Source organism: Chamaea fasciata, unplaced genomic scaffold (assembly GCF_029207755.1).
Source record: "Chamaea fasciata isolate MVZ Bird 193981 ecotype frontalis unplaced genomic scaffold, bChaFas1.0.hap1 SCAF_4, whole genome shotgun sequence".
In the NCBI taxonomy this organism is placed as follows: domain Eukaryota; kingdom Metazoa; phylum Chordata; class Aves; order Passeriformes; family Sylviidae; genus Chamaea; species Chamaea fasciata.
In genome coordinates this window covers 52,712,532-52,740,371 of record NW_027094089.1, presented here as the reverse complement: position 1 = coordinate 52,740,371, position 27,840 = coordinate 52,712,532, and the positions used below count along the sequence as shown (strand labels likewise).

Genomic DNA, 27,840 nt, shown 5'->3' with positions numbered 1-27,840 from the left:
ACAGATCCAAGCAGTGTCTTGCCAGTCTCCCTCACCTGCCCATACATATAAAATTGTATGTATTTTCTGATCACAACCATTACCTGTGGATAATGGGGGTAGCGACTGGCTATAGCTGGGAGAACACAATGGGGTGTTTCAGTTGCAACAATAGCTAGATTGTGACAGTTGCTTCCTGTCATATTCTGTCCCCCTATTTCTGCTGCTGTTCTGTGCAATTCACTCAAAAAATACCAACTGAAGTGTAGTAAGTACTTTATTGATAGAACATCACATAGAGTTCAAACACCACTGGACAGCTCAGAGCCTAGCCATGTATTTCCATGTGCGAAATTCAGATAAAATCTGTTGTTTATTTCAGTATGGAATCTTCACTTGCTAAAAGGGAAGAAAACACAAACATAGTTAGGACTATTAGCCACTCCCATGCCAAACTAAAACATGCAAAGCATTACTGGAATCAAAGACTATCTTTATGTAATTTCTTTCTTGCTAGCATTTATGATTCTCACTTCTGTTTATTCAACAGAACTGTAATTTAATTCACAGCTCTGGGGTGAAGGCAAACTTTTAAGTTTACTCAGTAGTAAAAGACAGTTATCTGAACTGACAAGTCAAGCCCAGAAAAAGCTACCACTACAGGTATGTCCATCTTTAAGGAACCATCTTCAGCAACTGCACTGCGTGCAATGAGTTTAACAATTGCTTTTCTGAAAAAAACAGACCAAATGCATTGTTGGGAACAACAGACCTGTCCCCTTTTTCCACTTTTAAACAGATTCAACATTCTAAAGCAATAATCAAGAAAATTTCCTTACTAGGTGGCCTGGCAACATTACAGCACAGCCTCTACCTCCAAAAATACAGAAAGCGTCATCTAACTAGAAAACATGTAAAAGACCCATTTATTTAGTCCCTGATCAAATGAGACAATGTATATAAGAAGGCAAAATAGCTCTAGCTCTAGTTAGTCAAACACAAAACATATCTGAATTTCTGTATGTGCAGTTAATCTAGTTTTAAAGCTTTGTTCAACACCAGTTTTGTATAGAACAATGCAAATGTTACTCTTTCAAATGGAGTTACTGAGCATGTATGTGCACCAAGACCAGCCTGAGTTATTAACAACTTTTTAAAAAATTCTTCTTAGTTTTAAGTCTACCTAAAAACCCTAGGTGAAACAAAACTAGAGAGCACATTCCTCTGTATGGCAGCAGGAAAGGAATCCCCTGTTGGAACCATACAGGGAACACAAGAAATAATCCTAAGGACAAAGGACAAGGGAAACAATGCTGCAGCAGGAATACTACACATGGAAGAGAATGAGAACAAAAGCAGCAGTATTAGTTGCAGGTGATGCCCTCCAGCACACCCTCTTCATTTGAGAGATACAACCAATGAAGCTGACCTCTAACACTGCAAGATATAAAAAAATCAAGCTGACCTCTAATAAAACACGTGACACCACTTAAAAGTCCCAAGTTGCAATTACATACTGTTGCCTATGCCCTATAGTCAGTCACATTTGTGAGGATTCTACACTGCATGGAGAGAAGGGCTTGCACAAGATGAATAAGGGACTTGCTGCAACAGTCGATACACAGATTCAGTTATTCCTCACAGAATAACCAGCAGCTTTTAGGAGTTTGTTTCCTCAGCGCAAATTCTTACATTCAACAAGTCCTGACTGTTGCAAAAGTGTTAACTCTTGCTCTGACGAACTTTTCAAAATGCAGGCATAATTAAACGACAGCACTATTTACTCCTCACACAGCCCTAACCGCTGCCTCCAGGGATTAGCTGCAGGCCTCAATTTCTCCTAAGAGCACTGCAGTGGAACACCAGTCCTGCAGCCTAACACCTGCAAGACAGCCTGGGATGAATACACTAAACCGACGAAATACCTTCTGCAATCTCTTTTGCAATCCGCTCCAGTTCTTCACGTTTCTTTTTCTCTTCCGCCTCTACTCTTCTCTCTTCTTCAGCAATTGGCTTCAGATAGTCTGCCATCAACACAATACCTTTAAAACACAAATTCCCGAACTCCGGCGGAAAGCTCTGCTTCCGCGGGCTCGCTCAGAAACGGGGAAGAGCCAGTTTTGCTGGCAGAAAGGCACATTTCACAGGGATCTGTGGCTTCACACCAGCAGGGCCGCCTCGGCAGGGCCGTGGCCGGACGAGGGAAATGGCGGCCGGGCCGTTTCAAGGTGCCCTTGCGGGGCGGGCGCGGGGGACCAGGGAGCGGCAGCCCGGGACGCCGCACTCACCGTATCGCTTCTTGCCGTAGATCATCCCCATGAGCAGTGCCGAGTACCGGGTGAACTGCGGAAGCAGAGACAAGGACGCGCCCTTCGCTCAGCTCACCAGCACGGCCGGCCCCGGCCGGCCCCCGCTCCGGCCCGCCGGCCTGGGCGGGTCTCCCGCGCCCCCGCGCTCCCGGGACAGCCCGGGCTATCCCCCCACCGCCCTCACCTTGATGAGCGGGGAGACCTGCACCGGCGGGATCATCCTGGCGGTGGCGGCGGTGGCGGCGGCCGGAACTGAGCGCGGAGGGAGGAAGGGGCGGGGAGCAGCCGTGACCGGGAAGCCAAATGCTGTGCTGTGCTCCGCTTCCCGGCGAGTCCGTCTCTCAAAGAACTCCGGCGGCGCAGGGGCCGCAGCGTCTCCGCCACAAGGAGGGGGTGAGGGAGCTATGACTATGGAGCGTGGGAGAAGGATTGAGGGGGATCTCATCGATGTTTTCCAATGATAAATGGACACAGACTGAAGTGCAGAAAATTCCTTTTACAGGGAACTGAATTATTAAAAAAATATGAATATCGCCCTAATGCCGATATCCAACTATGACGGACAAAAGACTGTCTAACAGTTTAAAGTTAGAAAGTGTATGTTTAATTACGACGCCGGGCAGCGTGCGGGATAGCTCCCAAACACACGCGCACCTACAGACGATCACAGGGTCTTTTTATGTACAGAAGTATTGAATACCCAAAACACAAATGTATATTCATGACTTTAGTACATCCCATTCCCCGCTTTGTATGGTAATTAGCCAAAAGCTATTAAGCACGCGTGGTTTGTTCTTTGAAATGGGTCGCTGGTCTTTTTTATGGGGCAGGGTCTCAAAATGATGAAGTAAGTGAGTCTTCTTTGCTTTGACTTTTTAACCTTTTAGTGTTGCGTGACAACTGAATCCTGTTTTCCCAGGAGTATTTGATTTATGAATTCATTGTCCTTCTTGAAGCCTAATGATTAGTCAGAATACACAAACATTAAGTTGACAGGCCTCATGATTTATCAGTTCCTTAAATCCGGCTTCTGCTTATCAAAAGGGAAGTCTATCTGTCTTACTTCAGCAATATCTGGTTTAACTAACATCTTTAATTCTTCAAAATTAATATTTCAGAACAAAAAATTACCACTTCCCCCCCCCCCCCCCCTTTTTTTTTTTCCTTCTTCTTTAAACTCGTAAGGGTAATAGGACATTAAAACATGTTGAGCCCTTTGAAAACAGGTACTGGAAGTATTTTTTCACTGTCAGGAGTCAGATACTGGCATAGGTTGGTGGTGGAGTCACCGTCCCTGGAGGTGTTCGAGAGGCATGAGGATGTGGTGCAGGTGATGTGGTTTGGTGGTCTGGGGGTTACAGCGGCACTGCTGGGTGGATGGCTGGACTGGACGGTCTTAAAGGACCATCTCTTCCAACCTTAACGATTCCATCACGCTAGAAGCTCTTGAGTGGTTATGGTGTCTCTGTGCAGGTGATCAGTCTGACTGGACACAGACCTCTGCAACCAACCAGTTTAGCCAACACTACTTTAAACTGGAGGGCTGGACTAGATGGTCTTCAGAGACCCCTTCCAATGACACCCATTCTGGGATTCTGGGATTCTAATAATTACTGTATTTTACTTTCATAGATACAAAATCCTGTGGTCATTAGTAATTCTACAAAGAACAACTAGTTACAGTTATATTTGGGAATGATCTTTCTACTTGAGAATGACACAATTCAAATTAATGCAGTTTCTTTCTCAAGAACTTAAAATGATGCTAAATGAGCTCTGTTTATAGTGTCTCATATCATGTTTGTCTTCAGGTTTAGGTTCTGAGATATTATCAGATCTGGGCTGAATAATGCTATCTTGACCACAAGCAAAAATAAAATTGATCTTTCTGCAGAACAATTACTTATTTGTAAGTGGGATAAAGAAAAAAAACCCCAAACAAACCAACCCAAAAAACCAAACCAAACCAAACCAACCAACCAACCAACACCACACACACACACACACACACACACACACACACACACACAAAAAAAAAAAAAAAAAAAAAAAAAAAAAAAAAAAAAAAAAGAAGCATTATTGAGCCAATACAGTGCCTTGTCATATTTATACACTGCTTTATACAAAGCATCCTTATAAACACTGCAATGAAACTCCTTGGTCAGATTCAGTTTTTGGGCTTCATTTTTTTCAGGTACCATGAGAAGGAGTATCAACTTTTCTTTACATCACATTAAAAACATTTTGGTATTTTAGAAAAAAATCCCAAAACTGCTGAGGTTGGAAGGGACCTTTTGATCCTGTAGGAAAAAACCCATCTAACATAATTTTAATTATAGATATTGGCCTTAAAGTTCACCTACACAGAAGAAATAAATGGCTTTAAGTTTTGTTTTTTTCACTGATTGCAATTTATTACAAATACACATATTCACTACTTACTGTGTGTCTGCTGCACATTAGAAACAAAACCATACAGAACCAAAAGTGCTTTTATTATCAGAAAAACTGCTCTACACAACACAATGCAAGTAATTTAACCACAATTAGGTATAAATCCCCTTGAATAGCTGAACATACTCTTCACAAGAAGTATGTAATATTCAGAATTACATATTTGGTATCAAGGTGCTTCAAAACAAAAGTACAAGTGCTTTCAGGACTGATCTCAACTGAAACGAGATACTTGAATTTGTTTTCACCTATAATTTCTTCAGGCATATTTTGCCACTTTTTTTTAATGATTAACAACAAAATTCCCCAAATGCCTTTAATTATGACAATAAAGTTGTCAGGCACTAAGACAATTCAAGATACAAATTATTCACTCTGCCAAAGGGAATGTAATGGCTTCTAGGGCAGCCAGAAGCACAAAACTTTTCCAGCTCTATAAAAGTGTAAAAAAAAAAAAAAAATCAACATATCATGGACAGGAACGTCTAGGGTTTGCTTTCTTCTGCTGTCTTCCTGAGACTCAGAAATCTAGGGGATCACTTAGTTGTCCACAACTCAGGAGGAAAGCTCAACTCCCTTACCTGGTTTGGAATTTTCACACATTGTAGTCTCATATCCTCCTTGAATATGACACCATGCCTTCCAAATAACAGAAGGATGTTCCACTGACAGACAAAAAAAGACACAAAAAGCCTGAGAAATTCAGACACTTCAGATGAGCAGCTTCTGCAGAACAGAAAAAAAAATTATGTCTAATCACAGAGTTCTCTTCCCTCAGAAAATACCAAAGCTAGTAGAAACTTGGGTGCAAAGCCACATGAATCCTCATTTGTTACATCCTTTTTTTAAAAAGGATATGCCCAAAGAACTTGTGTTCAGATGGCTTGGAAGACTGCTATCACAACTGCAACTCCCACCGAAGCTCACACACAGAGCCACTCAAAACACAGATTTCCAACTGCTATCCCGTTTGCGACTATGCAGAACAGACAGTGTAACCATTGAAAAAATAAAATAAACCATTAACTTGTATGCACGTATGTTCTACTATTATGTGCCATCCAGAAATCCAGAGGTCTCTGTGTTTTCCATGTCTCACATTCTCTTACATAGAAGCTCAGCCAACTTCTATGCCTGTGTCTGGTTGCCACTTTGCTGGGTATCTGCACACTTCTTAATCCATCATTGCTGCAGTTACATGTCAAGCAGCATATATTCCTGTCAGGGCAACCCTAGAAGAAGGGGAACATGCTTTTATTTGCATCCCGTGTTTACCCAATATTTTCAACAGCAGATTTTAGAGAAAGAGTCTCGAGCATGACCAGCTTAAATATAATTATGCCCCAGTTACGGTCAACACAGGCTTTGGTTTACATCAATATAATCCACACATGAATATAATGCGAGTCAGAGGAACTGAAGCTGATCTCATAACCTCACATGCACTGCGCAGAAATTTAGGACAGTGTTTCATTTGGAGACAAACATGCCTCCTCTTCTTCTAACAATACAACCTTCCATCTGGAGAGAGACATCACAGACTTTATGGCAGTTAAAGAAATTCTAACAAAAATGCGCAAGGCAAGGAAAGCAAACGGGATTACAATCTGCATAAGATGAAAAATTGCTGTGCTAAATTCACTTAACAAGCAAGTTAGAAAGAAGGCCCCAAGGCTTACACAAGGGTAGAGAGCCAGCTTGGCAAACATGAAGGCATGCTCCTTGCCACCATATCTAGCAAAGGCATGCAAAGTTTCCTCTTCATTGAGAAGGGCTGTAGTCCATATTGCAAACTGAAATATGCTGGCAAAGAAAGTGATAACGCAGCTGATCTGAATGGCTTCTATTTCATTATGAGACTTTTCTGCAAATTCACTGGTCAGCTGGTAAGCTAGTGGAAGCCCACCAATGAAAGCCAATGAAAGTATGTTGAGCAGTCCCATTAATCGGGTAGCTTTTGTTACATAAAGGAAAAGAGAGTGATGGACAAACCACAGGAGACCAATTGTAACAAATGAGCCAAAGTAAGCAAGGTAGTTTGGCCCATATTCACTTAAAGCTTCAAGAAGACTGCCATGGAACTTCTCCTCAACTTCTCTGGGATCAGGAACATTGTCTTCACTGTGGAGAGAAAAATTACTTTACTTTGCATATTAGTGTTATAAGAGCAAGACTGAATTATGCTGCTTTACTTTGAGCAAGTAATGAACAAAAAGAATCCACTCTGTACTTCTGTAATTTATAATTTAGAATCAGTGTTTCAAATAACAGCTCTGCAAAGAAATTATAAAAAGAAGGAAATCTGAAGGCAGGTTGGCATTCCTTTGGGTTTATAAAGTTGCTACAGTGACTAAACAGCTTTTATTGATAAAAGGCTTTCATCTGAAAACGTAACTAAGGAAGCAAAAAAGCAAGTTTTGTTCTTCAAGACTACACGTATTACGTACACTCATGATCACTACTGCTGGGATGTGGGTGTTAAGAAGTATCTTTGGTTTGTGCTCTGTGTCCTTCCAGAAAGTCATACTTTAAAGTAACTACTGCAGATTTTGGAAGTCATCAACAATGTTTGATTAATTTTATTTCCTCAAATATTACATACAGACAAAAGTTAATATATTTAACAAGACAAAGCGTAAGAACCAGCACAAAGTCTTACCATATATCCAAAATGAGCAGGGTTGCTACAATGGCATAGACTCCATCGCTGAATGCTTCTACTCGCTCCTTACTCAGAGGCTCACTGAGGTAAAAAGTGAAGGTTTCTAAGCTATGGTGTTCCTCCTCTTCACCTCTCTGACCTGGAAACAAATCCAGAGGCTTAATAATGAAAAGAATTATAAAATAAGACAGTTCAACAACCTACTGTGACCTCCCTTTTTCCCCATCTGCCAAAATTTTTCTTTAGACAAAAGGATGCCAGTCATCCACACATGTCAGTCCCTTCACTTTTTTTGGGCATATGTGCCTCTCCCTGAAATTTATATTTCTTTCAAGACAAGTCCTTCAGGAACAACAACAAAAAAAAGCTCTGTCCTTTAAACTGTATGTCAAACCATTTTCACCAAGTGAATAATGACTCAAAGCTGTAACTGGACAAAACAAATCAGATGCTGTGCCTCAGGAAGCCCTAACTGCTGTAGGGCTGCTATGACAGCTTGGAGAACCTACGCACATGGCAGGAAAGAATCTATCTTGAGCTTGGGGGCTGAACTAGGATATCGAATGACTACTTTTAAAATAATTCAAGCCTTTTATCAAAAGGTGTATTTTTATAGGAAATGTCAAACACATCTCTAACTGAACTCAGAACTGCCTAGCTAGCCAAAATACACTGCTTCAGGTGTATAGACTGAACAAAAGAAAGGTTAAGGTTCCACAGGAATGCAAAGCAGGTGTAACCACAAGCAATTCAATAAAGCAGTATTTCAGCCACCTGACAGGGTGAGAGGTAGAGATGTGACCTGACCCCAAACCACAGTGGCCCCATCACAATAAGCATGGACAATATTTGTATGTGTTTACTCTTAGGCTGCGGGAGCTTCAACCTTTAGGAACCTTAGGCTTCAACCTTTTAGAGCATTTCTGCCTTCCTGTTATTGCTGCCACACGGGGGAGTGAACAGTATGCTCCCATTTGTACGGTGAACAGACAGACTGGTACTAGTCTGAATAGCAGCAGCAGTACCTAGCTGTCATTTTTCTGACCCAGCTTGGGAGCATCAGTACCAAAGACATTATCTGTTCACTGCCTTTGTGGTCCCTCTCAGATGGACACTGCACCTTTTAGCCAAGTAGGTTACATGATATCCCCTTCTCCTTTTATTTTTGCAATGGTCACCTCTTTCTCAGCAGGACTTAAGAGCAGCTCAGGTTTTTGCTATGGTTGTGCAACTGTTAGTCCTGAGACAAGGAGGGCAGAAAGCACATGAGGGAATGAAGCATGGATTTAGGCTAACTTAAAGACATTTGTGAAGGAATCTCATTAGATTACAGCAGTTAATGAGATGTAATACCCTGAACAGTTAACTATTGTGAGAAAGTTTAATTTACAGGTGCAATGCTTGCCTGTTTGAAAATGTGCGACTATTTAGCATTTCAGGGAAGAAAGTGATAAAGGCATAGAGCTTACTTCCTTATGTTCTTCCATCTCCATGCTCCCTCTTGAGGAGGGAAAAGGGACAGATGGCCTGCAGCCATCATTCACATACCTACATGTGCCTGCGTGCACTTGTGTTATCAGGACAAACCAGAAAGGTTTTGAATGGGAAATGATTTTGAAATGTGTTGTGTAACACAAATCTCAATACAATTATGGGAAACCAGAAAGCAAGGTAGACAGTGTTTAGAAGCACATCAATAAACCCTAAAATCACTATGTTCCAAGAACAAAAATGAAAGCAGAACTGAAATTACTTCATTCTGGGCTGTCTGCATAACATGTTGACAACCTAATCTGAACATATGCCTAGGAATTTTGTTACTCACCAAGAACTTTGGTTTTACACCATGTAATTAATCGAGTGAGATGCGGAAATACAATTACGAGTCCAAGAAGTACATAAGACTGTTGGAGAAGAAGATGAACAGTTTAAATATAGTTATCAAAATATAAATTACCTTCCAGATTTAATATGAAAATATAACTCTCAATCTAGAACTAATCACTTTGAGAAAAAGAAATCTTGACTTTCAAAAACAAAAAGGCTCAGCTGAAATGCTTATGCACCTCCTGAATATTGCATGTGGAACCAAATACTGAGTTTTCCTAGCTAATTTAGTAATGAAGCAAACTAAAAAAAGCAGGGAAATAATTCTGTTAAATTAAAAGTGCAGGAATAACTGCTTTGGAAGTTGAAGAATTATCCCTATAATCCTTACGTGTCCTTCCAATTCATGATATCCTAAGATTCTAATATTTGTGTCACAGGAACACATTGGTGGGTCCTAACTGGTTCACAGGCTCTGCACAGCTCTAAGCATAGGAGCAACTTGGGGACTAATTTCACCATTGTTAGTATTAAAAACAACCAAACTACAGTGAATGGAGTGAGGAAGAAGAGAAAAACATATTTTTAAATAAAACTAGGCCTTTTCATGTTTGGACTCATAACAGCTCCTTTCACCAAGAGCAACCTGATTTCTCACAAACTTGGGCATTATTTAAATACTGCTAATTTCTGTGAAATCTTTCTCAAAATTCACTTAAATCCATCTTTTCCTAAAGAACAAGCGGAAGGGAAGCTCAGGATACATTCAAAAACTAGATTTCAGTTCTGAATAGGGGTTCCAGAAAAGAGTTAAAGCTAATAAGAAGTAGTAGTAACTCACTGACATCAAATAAAGATGGAAGAGAAAAGGGCTATGTAAAAGTAGTCCTTAGACAAAACTATTTGTTTTGAGGTGCAGCTGGGCTAACTCGTCTGCCTGATCTGTTTGCTCTTACATCCTAAACTAGTGCAGCAATTGCATTCATCCTTCTTCAATTTGTGCAATGTAGTGTTCACTTCATGTAAGCTTCCATATTACCTCAACTACTTCTGATGCATAAAGCACTAAGGTAGAGTTTAGAAGACCTGCTTAAAAAAAAAAAAAAAAGCATAGCAAATAATATTGTAGCAGAATATTCTTTTTAAACTATACACACTCATGGATAAAGTTAGAGGTTTGATACATGTGATTAAATACATTCAATGCGTAACTGCAATCACAATTACAACACCCTAGAACTGGCAATTGAGAAAGTCTGCTTAATTAATATGGACATCATTACTTTCATACACAGCCCTGAAGACAGCTAATACAAACTGCTGCATCAAATTGAGAGAACTTACCAAAGGAATAAAGAAAAAAGAAAAGATAGCTGCTAGAAAGCATAGAACTGGTCCTCTTAAGATAATCTTTAAGATATGACGTTTATAGAAATTCTGATTTTCAGACTCCTGTATCTGTTGATTCAGTAAGTGTGGGTGATAGAATCCATATGCTACTATCACAGCCTGCAAGAAAAAGAGCATTACTGAACTTATTACATGTAAGTATATGCAAGATCTCAAATATAAGACATAGAACTATAAATCAACACATTCCAAAACACTTTAAAACTTATTCTTCACTCCCATATGGAACGTTGGTGCTAGAAACTCTGAGATTTGTCAACGCACAGCATGTGAAGATTTTCATCTCCTCTGCAGAGCCTGCCATGACCTTTGAACCTTGATGAAAAGGAATGAAGACCTCTGTAATAAGGAACTGAAAGCAACAAAGCACTGCACCAGGAAGAAGAGTGCTGCTGGACTTGAGTCTGAAAGCCTGTGTTCCTTCACCCACTGCTGCATGGCTCAGAAAGACATTGATCAGCATGAAAAGTCAATTGGTCTTTCCCCAAGGCATTTTTGCAAAGAGTGGGAAAGGAATTCTATGAACATTGAGATCAGCTGATTTCATTGCATAAAACAGCTTCATGGGACAGTGAACTTTTGTCTTACATACAGGTACTGTATTATCATAATGGGCACAACTTTGAAAAAGAATGCTATACAAATAACATATTTAGCAATTTATGCCCCTGACTAAGCAACTTTATTTCGTTCTACACAAGAAAGTCTATTTTAAAGTGAAAATGTAAATGGATAGGTCCAATACCTGTATAAGGCCAATGACAACAGCACAGACACTGAACAGGAAGATGCCAAAAGGTACCCCTGGAAAGGAGGCCATTAAGGAAAACTGGAAAAAAATCAACAAGATCATATATTTAATTAAGAATCAATGTAGGAGTAACAGTAGAGAAATAGCAGCACTCTTCATTCCATATTGATGCTCATAAGTCTAAATAATAATTTGCGCTTCAGCATAATTCCATTAAATGGAATTTCTAGCCACAAATACATGCAGGCATCCCAACCAAACACATCTGGAGATATGTTTTTGCTCTGATACTGACAGTGCTAAACCTCAGCCACTCTGGCACTGTGCCTCCATAATAATTACAGAGTGGCTTGTACTTGAGCACAAAGTTTAACTGGTTTTGGTTGACATGATGTCATAGCTGTGAAAGTTCTTGATATCAGGATACCTTTTTGAATCTTTTATTTTGTCTAGCTCCATGGCTCCCTGTTGTATTAATTTCTGCAGCTTTTTTAGGGGAGGATAAAAAAGAAAAAGAAAAGCAGGGTGTACTATTAAGTAACATTGACAGCCTTCCAAAAATAAATTCAGCTTCTAGGCAAAATGAAAAGTATGTTCTCTTGCTGATAAAGTTCATTTTACTGACCACAGCCTTGTTTTTGCAGACTAAATGTAAGACATACATATATATCCAAGGAGAAACAGGTGCGCGTCTTTCACATACAACAGTCAAGGTGTGTTTTAAGCAACTCTTTTGTTCTGTTAATATGGTATTAATTTGCAAATATTCTCTTGAGGTCATATGACAAGAATTAGACAGATTTTAAACACAAACCATCAGCTGCCAGAATCAACCTTGCAGAGCACATCAGAAGTGACACCACGAACTCTAAGTTACGAAAGGAAAATGTCTTGCCATATAAGGAAGAATTTGAAACAAGAGTTTTATTTTTCTTACCAAAATTCTTATCAGATAACCTGGACCTTTTTCAATACAGTTGCTTTTTTAAAAGAAATCAGGGGAATTTTTTTTACTATGAGGGTGGTGAAACATTGGCACAGTTGCCCAGTCCCTGGAGACATACAAGGTGAGGGGCTTTGAGCAGCTTTGTGAGTTGAAGACTGATTTTTGCAAGGGTTGGACTGCAAGATCTTTAATGGCCCCTTCCAACCCAAACTATTCTATGATACTATGACTTTCCGTAACTGTAATTTTTGTTTGTAGAATACCCATTTTCTGCCAGGTCTAAAATAGGCAATATTTGAAGGTTATAAAATAGTTGCATGAATTTTCAAGAAGCAATGCTTAACTATGATAGTGGCTTCAGGGTATACTACAACAACAGTTTCCTGGGTTACTGAATACTTTGGTAAAGTCTTTCCAAATAAATGAAGAAATAAACACTGTAATTTAAACGTATGTCATATTTCAGAAAATTACTTACTGTATATGGCAAGAAGGTTATGATCATCATACAAGCCTAAAACGGAAAAAAGCATATTGAAACAGTGTATCTTCTGTATCTTCTGGATACATCCTCAATGAGGGCATTTCTTGCTTTGTATTTTACAAGGGGATCAAACGCTTGTGCTGCATAATGAAAAATACCCACAATTCTGAAGTTGCTGATTTTTGACTACAACAAATGACTGGTTTGGTACATGTCTTCCATGTTCTCTATCCAAATTGTACAAGTTTATTTTAGAAAACACTACAGTTTTGTTACCAATACCCCACGTAAAAGTTTTGCTATGTTTTTTAAATAGATTTATTTCTAAAATAGCAATGCTAAATATACTACACCTTCTAAATAGGTGTTTCTGATTTGTCAAGAATATTAATATTGGATCGTAAATATTTCATATCTAAAAAGGCAAAATTTAAAAAAACAAAAAAAACCCATAAAGAAATGCATTGCTTTGAAAGCTGCATTAGGTAAGAATTAGATGTCTTAGGCTATTCTTCTAATCTCCTCTAGTGTTGTCTCATGGAGCTCCAATAGGGCTTTTATTAACAAAATTAGAATAACCATGTGGCTGCATAGTTTTAGAGAACAGAGTTTAAGACAACATTGCAAAATACTCAGTTCCCTCAGATCAACTTCAGACTAACCCGCTGCAGAGCTTCTTTAAGTTTATAGTATAACATTAGCAAGTTAAGGGCAAGTTATTTATCTATCAGTCACATTGAAACTAAAGAGCTTTGTATTTTCTTGACTTGGAAATACGTCAGTGTTATGCTATTTAACACAAACTTTTGGATATTCAGAGACACACTAAAGTGACCTGTATTTGTTAATTAACCATTCAGCTTGTCTGACAAGACTCACCAGATTTAGAAGAGCCAGGACATCATCTATATGCTCTATCACCTGAAACAACCTGCCAAGGTAAGGCAAAGTAAGGTTATCATGAACAAGCCAACTCAGGAAATACATTTTACAACGCTACATATAAATTGTACATTTATGATAGTATGGGGGAACCAAATTTCCTTTGCCCTAGAATTAATACAAGTATTACAGGTGCTACTAAAACTCATGTACCTCAAATATGAAAGTAAATTGTTAGAAAAATCTTAAAAGCAAGATACATCAAGTTCAATCATGGAGCAGTTATTTACAACCTGGTGTCTATTTAAATGGCAGAGTATTTTCAAAATTTTATGCCTTCGAAGAATTTTTCCTGATGAGACAGCACACAAAGAAAAAGCTTTCCTTGCAAACATCCCCAGATTTTGTTAATTAAACTCCTCATTCACAAAACTGACACTTAGAATCAACAGCACCCATCACCCTCCACAAAACCCTGAGAGACTGTACCTCAGCATTTACTTATACAAGCGAAGAAAAGCACTGTGATAAAGAAATGGATGTGAGGTATCAGCTTCAAATATTGAATTACAGGTTGCATGCCTTTATTGGAATGCAGTCAATCCACTTCCATAGTGACATTTTTAAATTTCAAAATTCAATCAAAAACTGTCCTGGTTCCAGTATGATGCCTGCATGCCAATTTCTTTTTAACCACCAAGACATGGCAGGTGGGGGTGTCCACAGTTCTATAAAGTACAGAATCTGCAACACTACAGTTGATTCTGTGGCAACTACTGCTGAGGACAGAGAGATGAGTTTTAGGCCAGCTGTACTGTATCAGTTCCTTTCTTGTGGAGCAGGCAAGTTACAAATTCATGTTTCTTCAGCATAATTAGAAGGTTAATTTCATCTAACCTTCAAGGTAAAATGAAAAGTAACTCTGATACATAATGCTTGTTTTTCTCTGTATCACTATGGCAGAGGTATAAGAGTAGCTATTCACTGCTAAGGGTAGCATTTCTTTACAATGATTTTTTTAATGTTATTCAACAACAGACAGTTCAGAAGTATGGCAGCAAGAGAGAAATACATCAGAGACATGGTTATCTCCCGCACTTTCTAGTTTTTAACTTTAGATTTAAACACCATGTTCCTACCTTACATGAGCTGCCCATGCCACTGTGACTATTAAAAAGGTCATCAAGTAGACTGCAATTTTTGCTAAGAGAAGTTGCTGAACACTTTCACCTAATTTCTGAAACAGAAAGTGACAACCAAGGAAGCAAAATTTAAATGTTATGTTACAAAACGATTCCCAACATCTGAAAAAGAGATGCACACTAACGTAATGTATTTTTGGAAAATTCCTTCCAAGCATGCAGTTCCTATTCAACAACCTCTTTAGTACATTGCAGAGAAACCAGTTTATTAGGACCTTGTTACATAGACTGAAATTTAGCATTTGATATACAAACACACCTCACCAATCCGTAAAATGGCTTCCCAGTATTCACCTTGTTATTAATTTATGCATTCTCTCATCACTGTTACTATAATAATGCATTTCAGAGGACTGGATACAATATGCCTTTTTTACTTTCACAGCACTGACTTCTGTAGTAGAACCATGGCAGAGCTTTCATGTGACAATTGTTAACGAGGAGAAAGGAGAGATCTTATGCTCAGCAAATTTTGCAAATACCACTACAATGGCTTAAACAGACAAATATATTGTATTTGCTGTGTTACAGATCTTATCTGAACTTCTTAAAGATTTAGGTCAGTTTAAGAGTAGAAAAATAAATAATGATTTAAAACCCTGTAAACTTTCTCAAATTATTAAGGTTTCCTAAAATCCTGGGGTATTCTCAGAATTAATTTATTGTCTGTAGTCTTCTTTTTCCACCTGTTTACTCAAATTATATTTATTATGAATCTGACTCTAAAACTAGCATTCGGATTGTGCTATATAAGTGGCTTCTGTTAGTGATGGTTTATTACCATGAAGACCAGATGCTTTCTTAAAGAAGTTTTGGTCAGATGGCAATTAATTTTTCATCAAAAACTAACTAGTAACGAAAAGTAATCTATGGCCTACAACATATAGCTCGTTCAGGCTTTATATCACAACATCTCCATATACGATAAATCTTCATCTAAAAATTTTACACCGTAAGTCTACCAGCTCCTCGCCCTATGTGTGATTTGTGTTGGGCTTCATGTTGCTTAATGGCTTCTGCTTTTGAAAGCCTGCAACTCGAAATGAAGCGGCCTTGCTAAACGAGGATGTTACACCTACTTGCCCGGACACAAACAAACAAACAGCAAATGGCGCGTGATACCTGGTCAGGATGTATTTTTGTGTGAGCCACAGGCAAAATCTGAAATGACAGAATATTTATTAGCACATGACGTTCTTTTCCTTGTTGAGTACTTCCCTAAAACCACACAACCTTCAGGTGCCCGCGGATCGCGTAGCCACGAGCAGCTCTGGAAGTCACACCCGCTCTCGGGCCGTGGCCCGGCCCGCCACGGCCGGCACTGCCGACACCGTTCCGGGACGGCCGCCGACAGCAAGGCGGGCGTGGGGCCGGGCGGCACCGGAGGTCGCGGCCCCGCGGGGGCGCCGGGCGGGCCGGACAGGCACGGGCGCGACCCGGAAACCCGAGACCAGCCGCGGCGGCCCCGAGCTTCTCCCTCCCTCCCGCCGCCGGGCGCTCACCATCACAGTGGCGATGATGGACAGCAGCGCGTCGCTGTAGGCCAGCAGCCGGTGCGATGTTTGCGTGCTGCTGCCCGGCTCCGGCCCCAGCCCCGGGCGGCGCTCCCGCACCACGACCCGCGGAGCCGACATGGCCCCGCTGCGCTCGGCGGCGGCGGGGGCGGCGCTTCCCGGCGCCCTCACAGGGGCGGGAGGCGCCCGCTGCCCCTGGGGGGCGGAGGAACGCTGCTCTCGGAAACAACGGGATCGATGTCCGTGAGGAGTTGTGACGCTGGGCATCCAGTGGATGAAGCCTTAATCTCGCCCTTAAAAGGCCTTCCAGTTCACCTCTCCGTTTTTTGTAGTAGCATCCTGAATATAGTGACACTGACGGTGCTTTCTGCACCGGCCGGGAAACATCAACATAAGAGGCAAAGGAAATCATGACCCTTACAGAAGCAATTGATTTTCCTCAGACAAATTCCCTTTTTAAAATTAGGAGAGCATGTTAGCAGTTGAGAGAGGTGATCCTGTCCCTCTGCTCCGCCATGGTGGGTGCTGTATCCAAATCTGAGCTCCACTTCAAGGGAGACATGGAGCTCCTGGAGCAGGCCCACGAGAGGGCGACAAAGATGGGTACGGGACTGGAGCGTCTCTCTCAGGAAGAGCTGAAGGAGGTGGGCCTGTTCAGCCTTGAGAAGAGGCGACTGGGAGGGGAACCTCAGGAGTGTCTATGAATATCTAGTGGGTTGATGCCAAGAAGATGGACATAGGCTCTTCTTTGTGTTGCCAAGCAATAAGACGAGAGCCAGCAAGCAGAAAAGCTGCACCTGAGTATGAGGAAGAACTTCCTTACTGCGTGGGTGATCAGACAGAACAGTTTGCCGAGAGAAGTTGTTGGGTCTCCCTCAGTTAAGATACGCAAGAACCGTCAGTATGCAATCCTGTGCCATGGGCTCTAGAATAACCCTGCCTGAGCAGGGAGATTAGACCAAATGACCTGCTGTGATTCCTTTGAACCTTAGCCATTTTGTGATTCTGTGATCTTGTGAAATAAAGGCCAGTTAGTCTCAACTCTGTGCCTGGTGACATCCCAAGGGAAACTATGGTAAGGCACATGGAAAACAATGAGGTTGTTAGTACAGCCAATGTGGCTTCATTAAGGACAAATCATGCCTGACAAATGTGGTGGCCTTCTGCAATGGGGTTATAGAGGTGATGGGTGAGGGGAGAGCTGACATCAACTACCTGAACCTGTGCAAAGCATTTGCACCCAATGGTTTGGATTGGAAGGGACATTAAAGATTGACTGTTCCAACCCGCCTGCAGTGGGTAGGGACACATTTCATTGGACCAGTTGCTCAAAACCCCATCCAGTCTGGCCTTGAACACTTCATGGATGGGGCACCCACCACTTCTCTGGGCAACCTCTTCCAGTGCCTCACCACCTTTATAACAAAGAAATTCTTTCTAATATCTAACCTGAACCTACCCCTCCTTCAGCTTAGAGCCATTTGCTCTTGACCTATCACTACATGCTCTTACCCAAAGTCTCCATCTCTCTTGTAGTCCCTTCAGGTACTGGACGCCCATCTTCTTTTTTTCCAGGCTGAGTCATACCAATCTTCTCAGCCTTTCCTCACAGGAGAGGTACTCCATCCCTCTGATCTTGGAGACTCTTCTCTGTACTCACTCCAACAGTTCCATGTCCTTCCCCATCCTGGGGCCCCAGAGCTGGATGCAGGGTTCTGGGTGGGGTCTCACCAGAGCAGAGCAGAGGGGCAGAATCCCCTCCCTCCTCTGCTGCCCACACTGCTTTGGATGCTGCCCAGTACATGTTTGGCTTTCTGGGCCGTAAGTGCACATGGTGGGGTCATGTACAGCCTCTCATCCACCAGAGTTGTCCTGATCCAGTGCAGGACAAGTGCATGAGGTTTAACAAAACCTTACACTTGATCTTGTTAAAACCTCATGAGGTTCCCACGGTCCCACTTCTCCAGCCTGTCCAGGTCCCTCTAGAAGACTTCCACTCCTTCAGGTGTGTCAACCACATCACTCAGCTGGGTGTGATCTGCAAATTTGTGGTGAGTGCACACAATCCCTTCATCTATGTCACTAATGAAGATATTGAATAACACTGGTCCCAATATGTACCCCTGAGGGACAGCACTTGTTACTGATATCCATTGGGACTCTGAGCCATTGACCACTACCTTCTGGATGGTCAATGGTTCAGAGTCCTGATGGACATCTATGGCAACTTCTGATACTACCTATGGACATATTGGAAAAGGATGTATTTCTATGTGAGCCCTTTGTGATCATGAATTTTTAGATAATATTACTGGAGATAAAAGCAATCACTTGAATATTTGTGCTTGTATTTTTTTTAGAATTGTGTCTTTAATTATCCGGGTCCTGTCACATGTTGCAGTTGTTATGGCATGATCATTTACAACAACTGTTAAAACAGACCCATGAAAATGGATAAAAGGCTCTGATCACTGTACATCACAGTACAGATGAAATACATGGTGTCTTGGAATGGGTGAAGAAGGATGGAGGGATGGAGAACATCAGTGGTGGGACACCCTATCCAGATGGTCACTCACTGCTGTGGAAATTTTCAGAAGACTGTTTCACTGTTGTTCTTTTAATATTGACTGTTTTGCTTTAATAGTAGCCAGGTATGTAAAAACATGTGTAATGATCCATCAGCTACACATAATGTCTGGATGGAGGAAAATGAAATGTGCTCAGGAGAGGGATAAGGAATTGCTCTATAGAGATACCAAAAAATTGATTACATGCAGGTGTGATGGAGGCACAGAGTTGAAGGTGTGACTGTAGCCATGGCACAAATAATGTAGGAATGAGACCTAAAAACAAGAGATATGCTGGGAGATATACAGTGAAGGGATTATGTGGGCATGATAGCCACCCGATGGAAGTGATAGGTCACCAGGTAGAGACTGGATGACCCTTATTGCTGCATGACCATTGTCACTGCAGTGGAAGAGGGAGTGACGCTACTGGTTCTGTTCCATTTTGCTCAAACCCCAAGGTTTTTCTCTTCATAGTTCTTAATGTCTCTCATTTACATATAAAGTGTCTGCCCTCCCCCAATGTTTAAAACTGAAGTAACCGGATACTTGACTACAGTCTCACCCCTACTTCTCCCAAAAGTGGAAATGGGCATTTGAAATCCCCTACCTCACAGACCAGTCTATGGGCTGGCTCTTTGTAGCCCTGGTTTTGTGCCTGAGATGTTTTGGTTTTCTGAAATTCTTTTCCCAGGGAGTTTTCTGTAAACTTATTGATGTCCCTCTGGTCTGACCAATGGTTTGTCTTTATGTCACCAATCAGATTGGTCTGTGTAAAATAGTATATAAGGGAGACACATCCCAAAAATAGAGGAGTCATTTTCAGCCTTCTGAAGTCAGTCTGTGTCATTGGGGTATAAAACAGCATCACTTCTCCCCAGGAGGGACACCTCTTTAGTAAGACTTCTGCCTCCAGCTGCATCAGAGCATGCATCCAGGAGCACCTGGAACACTTGTACATTGCACTATACACTTTTATTTTCTAGGTCTACTGCCTTTATCACCAGCAATCTAACGGGAATCTACAACCTTTTTGTTGTGGTCTAGAAATGGTACTCCCAACTCAGTTCCCCCATCCAGACTCTTCCAAACCACATGCAGTTGGCTTGGCTTCCACTCCCCTTTCCCCCTCTGGGAATGGAGTTGAGAATTGAAGGCACAAAAGATGAAAATTGGGTTGACACAAGACTAATCTGCTGGAAACAGCAATGGGATAAGGTGTGATAGTGAACAGTCACAGCAACAATAGTAAAAACAAAAGTTTAAAGAAAAAGGGTAATTTGCATGCAAGAATGCTTGCCACATGAACAATGAATAATGTGCAACAGATCCCCCCCCACCACCACACTTTTGGTTCGACCGGAAAAACAGATGCCCTTCCTCCTGGAATCCATGGGAAAGTCCCTTTTCCCCACTGCTGTTAGTGACGTAAGGTGGCACCAAGTAAGAGGATTCTTGGCCATGCCCCCTGCTGCTGATCTGGGCTGGAATCAGGACACCATTGTTTCTATACCCCACACTATTGGTTCATCTGTGTTTGTGAAAGTTCTTATCGAGCCAAGTAAACTTCCAGCATTGAATTCATGAACCACACTATTTGTGAATCTGGGATCACCAATGTGGCTGGATTTCTGGTGTGACTAACAGTATCTCAGCACCCGGGATCTCACTGAACATGACCAGACTTACGGTGCTGAGTTGTTTACAATCAGAAATGAAGCCTAGATGCACCCAGCCCCTCTGATCTTCCAGGACCAGCTGGAATGCCAGAGGATTTATCTTTTGCCATATTTCTATAATCTTGATGCAGCACTCATAAAAATTGACTTTTTTTATATATTTTTTTTTTTTCCTTTTACATTCAAGTTTGGAATTGGAGTATACCCTACTAGGGAGTATTTGTTGAATGAGAATATTTTGTAAGATAGAATCAGAGAACATGTAGGGTTAGAAGAGATCATTGGAGGATACCTAGTCCAACCTCTCTGCTCCAGAAGGGCCTTCTAGAGTACATTACTCAGGATTGTGTCCAAATGGCTTATGAATATCTCCAGAGAATTAGACTCCACAACCTCGCAGTGCACAGTTATCTACACAGTAGAGAAGTTCTTGCTCATGTTCAGGTGGAACTTTCTGTGCATCAGTTTCTGCCCATTGCATCTTTCCTATTGCTCAACACCAAGAAGAGCCTGGATCCATCCTTTTGACACCCTCCCTTCAGATATTTCTATGCAATGGTAAGATCCCCTCTGAATCTTCACTTCTCCCTGCTGAACAGGCTCAGCTCCCTCAACCTTTCCTTTTAAGAGAAATACTCTAGTCCTCTTATCATCTCTGTCACCCTCCATTTGACCTGCTCCAGGAGCTCTGTGTCTCTCTTGTCCTGAGCAGCCCAGAACTGCACACAGCACTCTGGATGTCCCTCACCAGGGCTGAGTAGAGGGACAGGATCACCTCCCTCGATCTGCTGGCAATGCTCTTCCTAATGCACCCCAGGATCCCACTGGCCTTCTCGGCCCCCAGGACACACTGCTGGTTCATTGACAGCTTGTTGTCCACCAAGACCCCCAGGTCCTTCTCTACAAAGCTGCTTTCCAGCAGATCAGCTCCAGCCTGTGCTGGTACCCCAGCTGTTCCCTCCCAGGTGCAGGACCCTGCATCTGCCTTTGTTGAACTTCAGACAGTTCCTCTCTGTGATTCTTCCGGTTTGTCAAGGTCCTGAAGGGCTGCACATCCCTCTGGGGTATTGGCCACTCCTCTGAATTTTGTGTCATCAGGGAACTTGCTGAGGAGGCATCTACCCTTTCATACAAGTGAACAAGTTAAGCAACATTGGGCCCAGTATAGAACCTTGGGGGACACCACCAGTGTCAGGCTTCCAATCAGACCCTGTGCCACTGATTAAAAACACTCTGGAATCTGCCATTCTGCCAGGTTTCGATCCACTTCACCATCCATTCACCCAGCTTCCCTTTCCTGAGCTTACTTATGAGCACATCATGAGAGAGAGTGTTGAAATCCTTGCTGTAGTCATGGAAGACAATATCAACTGCTCTCATCCATCCAGGTAGTTGTCCCATTGTAGGAGGCAATCAGGTTGGTCAAGGATGATTTAGTCATGCTTGACTCATTTAGTCAATCCTTTAGTGAATCCATGCTGACTACTCCTGATCATCTTCTTGTCATCCACTTGGATAGAGTTTTCCTTCAGGATGGGCCATTCCATCACCTTTTCACATGGAACATCGTGAACATGGCACAAGTATTTTAGAATGCAGTGTAACATGAATTCCTGATGGAGGAGACTGAAATCATTCATTTGAATTTTTTCTCATGCTTTGTATGAAGTGTTTTATGTCAAGATGTAACTTGTGCTCAATGTGTATTTATTACACAGAATTGAAATATTTCCAAGCACACAAATCTCTGTATAGCTATTATATTTTCTACTGTATCATAATAAATTCTAAAACTAAAGAAAGGCAATGAAATAGCTAATGGATTTCACAGGGCATGGGTGATAAATATTAACTTGCTTTAAAGTCTTCCTCTTTATTGCTCTTCTCCACAAACACTTAAGCAATCATTGTTCTCTGGAGAACTGGTGTTTCTTGGTGTTATGTGCTGAAAACTTCTGTTTCTAGATTTAAAGAAAAATAAAAAGGCAAGACAAAACCAAAAAAGGTGTAGATGGTCCTTTTCCTTCAACTAAGTCCTGTTCACATATCACTTTCCGGAGGGGTGGTTTTCACTGTTAGTGACTGGCCTAGTGCAGCACACTAGCTATCACTTGCGTTGCCACAGTTAGGCTGTACCTTCTCCAGTCATTGAAGCTGAGATACAATTTTTTGAGGATTGGCTTTGTCTCATTTGTTTAAGTGCTCTGCCTTAATTACTGATTTTATTACCTCTTGTAATTCTGGGAAATCTCCTGAAGTGAAGTCATCCCTCTTCCTAGCATTGAAGACTTCAGAATGAAAACACTTCTCTTGTGAGATATTTGCTAGTGGCCTGGTAAGGTCCTGATGGACAGTTGTAAATCCTTCTGTTGTCAATGAAGTTATGTCTACATTTCAGTACCACTCTTGCTGCTGTTTAACATGCTTAGGTTTTGGAGCTACATTTTCAGAACTGACAAATGATTTAGAGAAGCTGAGCTTACCATGAAGTATAGCGGCAATGTAGAGCTGCTCAGAAGGACAAGGGTTTTTAAGACCAGATACAACTATTGTTATTCCTAGGCAGTTTTTTGACACTGCTGTATTCAAGTGCTCCAGTGTGTTGTTGCCCTGTGTTCTGAAACAAGCCAAAGGGAAACAGTGCTTCCAAATGGGCAGCACTTCCTTGCTTAGATTGGATTCTTGAGTCTACCTGCTCCCTAGTAGTGTCTGTTCATTGAGACAAAAAGTATGAATCTTTGAAATGAATTGTGAGAACCTAACCATTAACAAATCAAAAATTTACTGAGCTAGGCTATAGCTTTCACTTTCAGAATTCAAGGTAACAAACTTGTAAGGAACCCATTGTCTTCATCCCTGTTTCTAGAGGGCATGCTGTTTTATTGTTCTACAGCTCCTGACTTAGCCACAGTATTGTGGAAGGAGAAAGCAGTTCTTCCGCCTGGAGCTGTTATGAACGTTTGTTCTCACATAAAGAGAGATACATTTTTGCACAGTTCACTACTGCAGCTGAGTAAAACGTATGGATATCATGCCTAGTTGAAAACATCATTTACCCCTACAAATTCAAATAAAATCTGTGTTCTGTGCTAATATCTTAAAATACTCTTTAGTTAGCACTTAGAGTAAAGAGTAAGAACAGAGGCTCAGGAAAATCTGCAAGAGCATTTAACTTTGGGTTAGCTATGTTCTCATTTCTTTCATAACGATACACTTCTGTACAGTTTAGGAGGTTACTCACATGGAAGTCTTAGGAAAGAAGTCTCTGTAGCAGTGCATTGTAAAAGCCACAGAGATCAGTCTTACCTACTGAACCTTTGGAGAACAAACAGGAAGGAGCAATGACATCAGCTGTTTGCAGTAAGACATTACTTTTCCACTTCACCTTCTGCCTGTGTTTCTTCTGTAGTCCAGTTGCTTTGGTTCTTTCTTACTTGCAGACCTGCTAAAGATACCAAAACATGTTTAAAAAAAGAAAAACAATTTCTTTTTGACTCATAATCTGTTTTGGTAAGTAAAAATGCTGATTGTATCTTTGCTTTTATTGAAGCTCACACAGAAGAATGCTATCTCATGAAAGTTCAGCGATATCTCCCCCAATGGAGGAAAGAAAAAACGAATTAATTATTTTGAATGGACTTTGGATTAGTGTCCTTGCTTGACTGGTATTTGTCTTATTTGTTTAGCATGCAATATAATCTGACTTAGGTAACTCTAAACTTTTTGCTTGAGAAAAGCATGGATTAGTCTACAAGTAGAAGTGGAGCTGCCATGTGTGCTAGTGTTGCAATTTCATTTTTTTTATTCTGTAATGAAGTAGTACTTTATGCACATGTATATTATAGGTGATCTTTGAACTTTGATTCTCTGAAATGTTTGGAATATTAAGCATTTATTTGCATCAGAGCTGCATTCCAGATACTGCTGTAATACTGCATATGTCTATTCGTTACATTGTTTTTGGTAATAAATTGACAGCAAGTTTAGGATGTATAAAACCATTATATTTTCCAGGTCTTGAACTGCAAGACAATGCTTCAGCTCTAATTGCTCGCTAAATTCAGCTATCTGTCATACAGCTTTGTTTGCAATGATATTTATCTAGAAGTTATGGCAACTGAGTCACTGGTGGAAGTTTGGACCTCCAAGACACATGGTAGTCACTCAAATTTACAGTAAGGTAGTACTTTCAAACTGAGCATTTTATTGTTAAGAGTAAAATATCATTACTTCTTACTTTTTCCATAGTAGAAGAAAAGACCAAAAGAAAAAAAAAAAAGGTAAGAGAGGGTGGTGTCAAACACTAAAGATTTGAGGTGACTTTCTTGTGAATCCATGTTCTTACTCATTAGGGGGCAATGGTACAATGCAAGACCAGTTATACTAGCCCATTTGCCCTGCCCCTAATGAACAGCCTAACAGCTCTGAAAGAGCCTATCAGCTCTGCAGCACATGGCACCATATCTTGAACTACCACTTGTTCCCTGTGAAACCGTGCACTGCAGGTTGTAATGGTGCACCTAGGCAATAAAACTTACCATGGTAAAAGGTTATGCCATTCCTGCTTGAGCCTTTGGTGTGAATGAGTTTCTTAATCTTTAGAACTCAGTTTACCTCAGGGTATCAAACTGGCCTGGTGACGTGGCATTCCCGATTTTACGCTTGCTTGCACAAATGACTTCTGGGTCTAAAATTATGACCACATGCTGTTTCTGTCTTTCATCCCATGTACTCATGACTTCAATCAGTGGTCAGTTTTTATCAGTGAAGGTGAAATATAACTTATGGAACTGATCAGAATTCTTAACTTTGTAGCAATAAATTTCAGGAAGATAACACTTAAGGTGGGAAATAATGCAGCACAAAGCACTGAAGGCAGGATTTTACAGTTATCAAGATGGTGGGGTTTTTGTTTTGCTTTTTTCCAAACCTCTAAATTGTTTGACTTACTTTGCAAATGATTAAGAAATGCAGTTAGATGTTTACTTTTGGCTTGTTTGGGGAAAATGCTAGGAATAAAGTGTAAAAAGTACAGAAATTGCTGATTCATGTTGTGAAAACTGTCCGTGAAGAAGCAACCTGTTAGCTTCCATAAGGAAATCTCATGAAGGCATTGAGACCACTGTAGCCTGTGTGAATAAAAAGGCCTCTTCTATTTTTAGCACTCATGCTTTGCTTTTGGTTATAATTTGTATTTGAGTGTGGAGGTATTGGCATCACAGTAGTTCATCAAAACTACCTGCTAGCATTTCTCTCTTTTCCTTGCTTTTAGATTGTGATGAAAGGTAATTACAGTTCTCATACTGAAATTCTATTTATATTTAAACCCTTCATTGAATTACAGATTTTTTGGAGTACAGAATAACTGTACTCTTGACTTAAAATTTCATCCTGTTGTTTATGTGCTTCCAGGCCAGATTATATGTGAAAGTAAATAAGCAGTTTAAGGTGTACATTCAGTTATGCTTCTTCATTAATTTCTCTGTGGGCCCTCAAGAGATGGTATTTTCAATTGGCAATTATGTGTATAATTATGTAGATTGTTACAAACTATGTGGGCACCTGGCTCACTAGTACAGGTGATCTTGTAGATCCAGCTATGTATCTGTGTGGCTGAACATATTTTGGATGGCTTTTTTTGTAATGATGGTGGGTGAAAATTAATTCCTATTCCTCATGTTGGTTTTGCAGATAGGCTATATCTCTCAACTTGTAGTTTTGGTGTAATAATGTGGATTGCTTGCACTGGTTCAATTATCCTGATGAGACAACCCCAATTTGTCCCCTAAATTGTTCATTAACTTTTAACAAACCAAATGCATTTGACATACGTCTTATGTGAAAATAGATCATAGGTGCTAAAGACAGTATAGGTAAAAAACTTGTTTCTCCAGTGCTTTTTTCCCAAAACAGAACGACCAGCACTTCAGAAATGTAACTGTAAAAACTTGTGAGGAGCCAACACTTGACCCTGTGAGAATGTTTGCAGGAGCTTTTCTGAACCTGAATAAGCCAGATAGGAGTGCATGATTGCAGGAGCAGACTTCAATATAATTGTACCCTTTTGTAGGGATTGCAATTCCTCTTGTCATCCAAAAAAAATCACACATGATATTTCAGAGGTCCACACTGCCAGTACAGAAGGGATAAACACTTGCAGAAGTGCAGACCTCTGACAGTTACAAGATGTGGATCAAAGCAGGTAATACACACAGAAAATGCAACACAAGGTTTAAAATAAAAGAGAAGAGTGCAAAACTGCTAAGAAAGGTCTTAGCCTAAATGATTCTTCCAAAATTACTGCAAGAGTATTTTGTTATCCTGAAATTATCCTGATTATTTCAGATGCCTTTACAGGAATTTTTCATTGTCCCCTCACCCAGGAGGGTGCTGACTTTGGCCGGCGATAGTAAAATCTCAGAATTGACTTGCGGAGATAAATGAAAACAGGGTAAGATGTATCTTTCAGGATGCAAATTGATAAAATAGCTTATTGGCAGATGCCCAAAAACCAGAAGTCTCTAGACCACTGGAAATTACATTCTATTAAGAAAGAAAAAATTTTTAAATCACAAAAAAGAAATGTGATATCTGTCTTATTTTTATCTTCTAGATAAGCTGTGTGATCAGATAAGTGATGTTGTTCTAGATTCTCATCTCAGAATTGATCCAGATGCCAAAGTTGCCTGTGGTAAGTACAATACAGATAGAAAAACAGATTAATGAAGTAAAACATGTAATCAATGTTGATTTAATGTCTTCTGTTCCAAAATTCCTCCAATAGCTGGCTGCCAGTCAAGACTTGCACAGTCAGTAGGGAGCTCAGATATGGCACTCTGATTTAGAAGAGAAGGAAAAGCAGGAAAAAAGCTGGAAAAAATGAACAGAATGAAGGAAAGACATAGTACTCCAGTGAAAATTAAAATTATGAAATGAAAGAAATACACCAGGTGATATCATGGAAAAGTAGGGTTGTCAGGGTGGATAACTGAGGAATATAAGAAAATCAGGAAAAAAGTGAAGCGTGGAAAGATCCATGTCAATGTAATGATGTGTAATTCATGACATGACTTCACAGAGTAATTAGGGTGATGGTCTTTGTTCACAGGAGGGTAAGATCATTTGAACGTGATTCTGATCAAAGTGGCTTGCTATTTTGTGTGACTTTCCA

The 27,840-nt window shown here is 40.7% G+C and overlaps 2 protein-coding genes across 3 annotated transcripts; both read right to left on the bottom strand.

The window, feature by feature from the left end:
- Positions 1–238: 238 nt before the first annotated feature.
- Positions 239–2,583, bottom strand: ATP5ME (ATP synthase membrane subunit e). Of its 2 annotated transcripts, none has more exons than XM_066182405.1 (4): positions 2,473–2,583; positions 2,268–2,322; positions 1,905–2,021; positions 239–378 (listed from the first exon to the last, which is right to left on the bottom strand). In XM_066182405.1, the coding sequence occupies exons 1-4, from the start codon at positions 2,506–2,508 to the stop codon at positions 353–355; spliced, it is 234 nt and encodes a 77-aa protein (XP_066038502.1). In that variant the 5' UTR covers positions 2,509–2,583; the 3' UTR covers positions 239–352. The 2 variants fall into 2 exon arrangements, with proteins under 2 accessions (XP_066038502.1, XP_066038503.1); XM_066182406.1 differs by having other exon boundaries at positions 1,905–2,003; positions 2,473–2,582.
- A 1,843-nt stretch (positions 2,584–4,426) lies between these two features.
- Positions 4,427–16,470, bottom strand: TMEM175 (transmembrane protein 175). Its single transcript, XM_066181576.1, has 10 exons — positions 16,409–16,470; positions 16,029–16,067; positions 14,844–14,941; positions 13,702–13,753; positions 12,817–12,852; positions 11,387–11,470; positions 10,576–10,740; positions 9,230–9,308; positions 7,402–7,543; positions 4,427–6,863 (listed from the first exon to the last, which is right to left on the bottom strand). The coding sequence occupies exons 1-10, from the start codon at positions 16,409–16,411 to the stop codon at positions 6,200–6,202; spliced, it is 1,362 nt and encodes a 453-aa protein (XP_066037673.1). The 5' UTR covers positions 16,412–16,470; the 3' UTR covers positions 4,427–6,199.
- Between the last annotated feature and the right edge of the window lie 11,370 nt (positions 16,471–27,840).

Excerpts from the sequence above, each read along its gene's own strand:
- ATP5ME (XM_066182405.1), bottom strand. The coding sequence starts at position 2,508 with ATGATCCCGCCGGTGCAGGTCTCCCCGCTCATCAAG. Across the intron at positions 2,323-2,472 it reads AGGTCTCCCCGCTCATCAAG|TTCACCCGGTACTCGGCACT; the intron begins GTGAGGGCGGTG and ends CTGCTTCCGCAG. Across the intron at positions 2,022-2,267 it reads CTACGGCAAGAAGCGATACG|GTATTGTGTTGATGGCAGAC; the intron begins GTGAGTGCGGCG and ends TGTGTTTTAAAG.
- TMEM175 (XM_066181576.1), bottom strand. Across the intron at positions 13,754-14,843 it reads GCATGGGCAGCTCATGTAAG|GTTGTTTCAGGTGATAGAGC; the intron begins GTAGGAACATGG and ends TTACCTTGGCAG. Across the intron at positions 12,853-13,701 it reads TCCTGGCTCTTCTAAATCTG|GCTTGTATGATGATCATAAC; the intron begins GTGAGTCTTGTC and ends TTTCCGTTTTAG.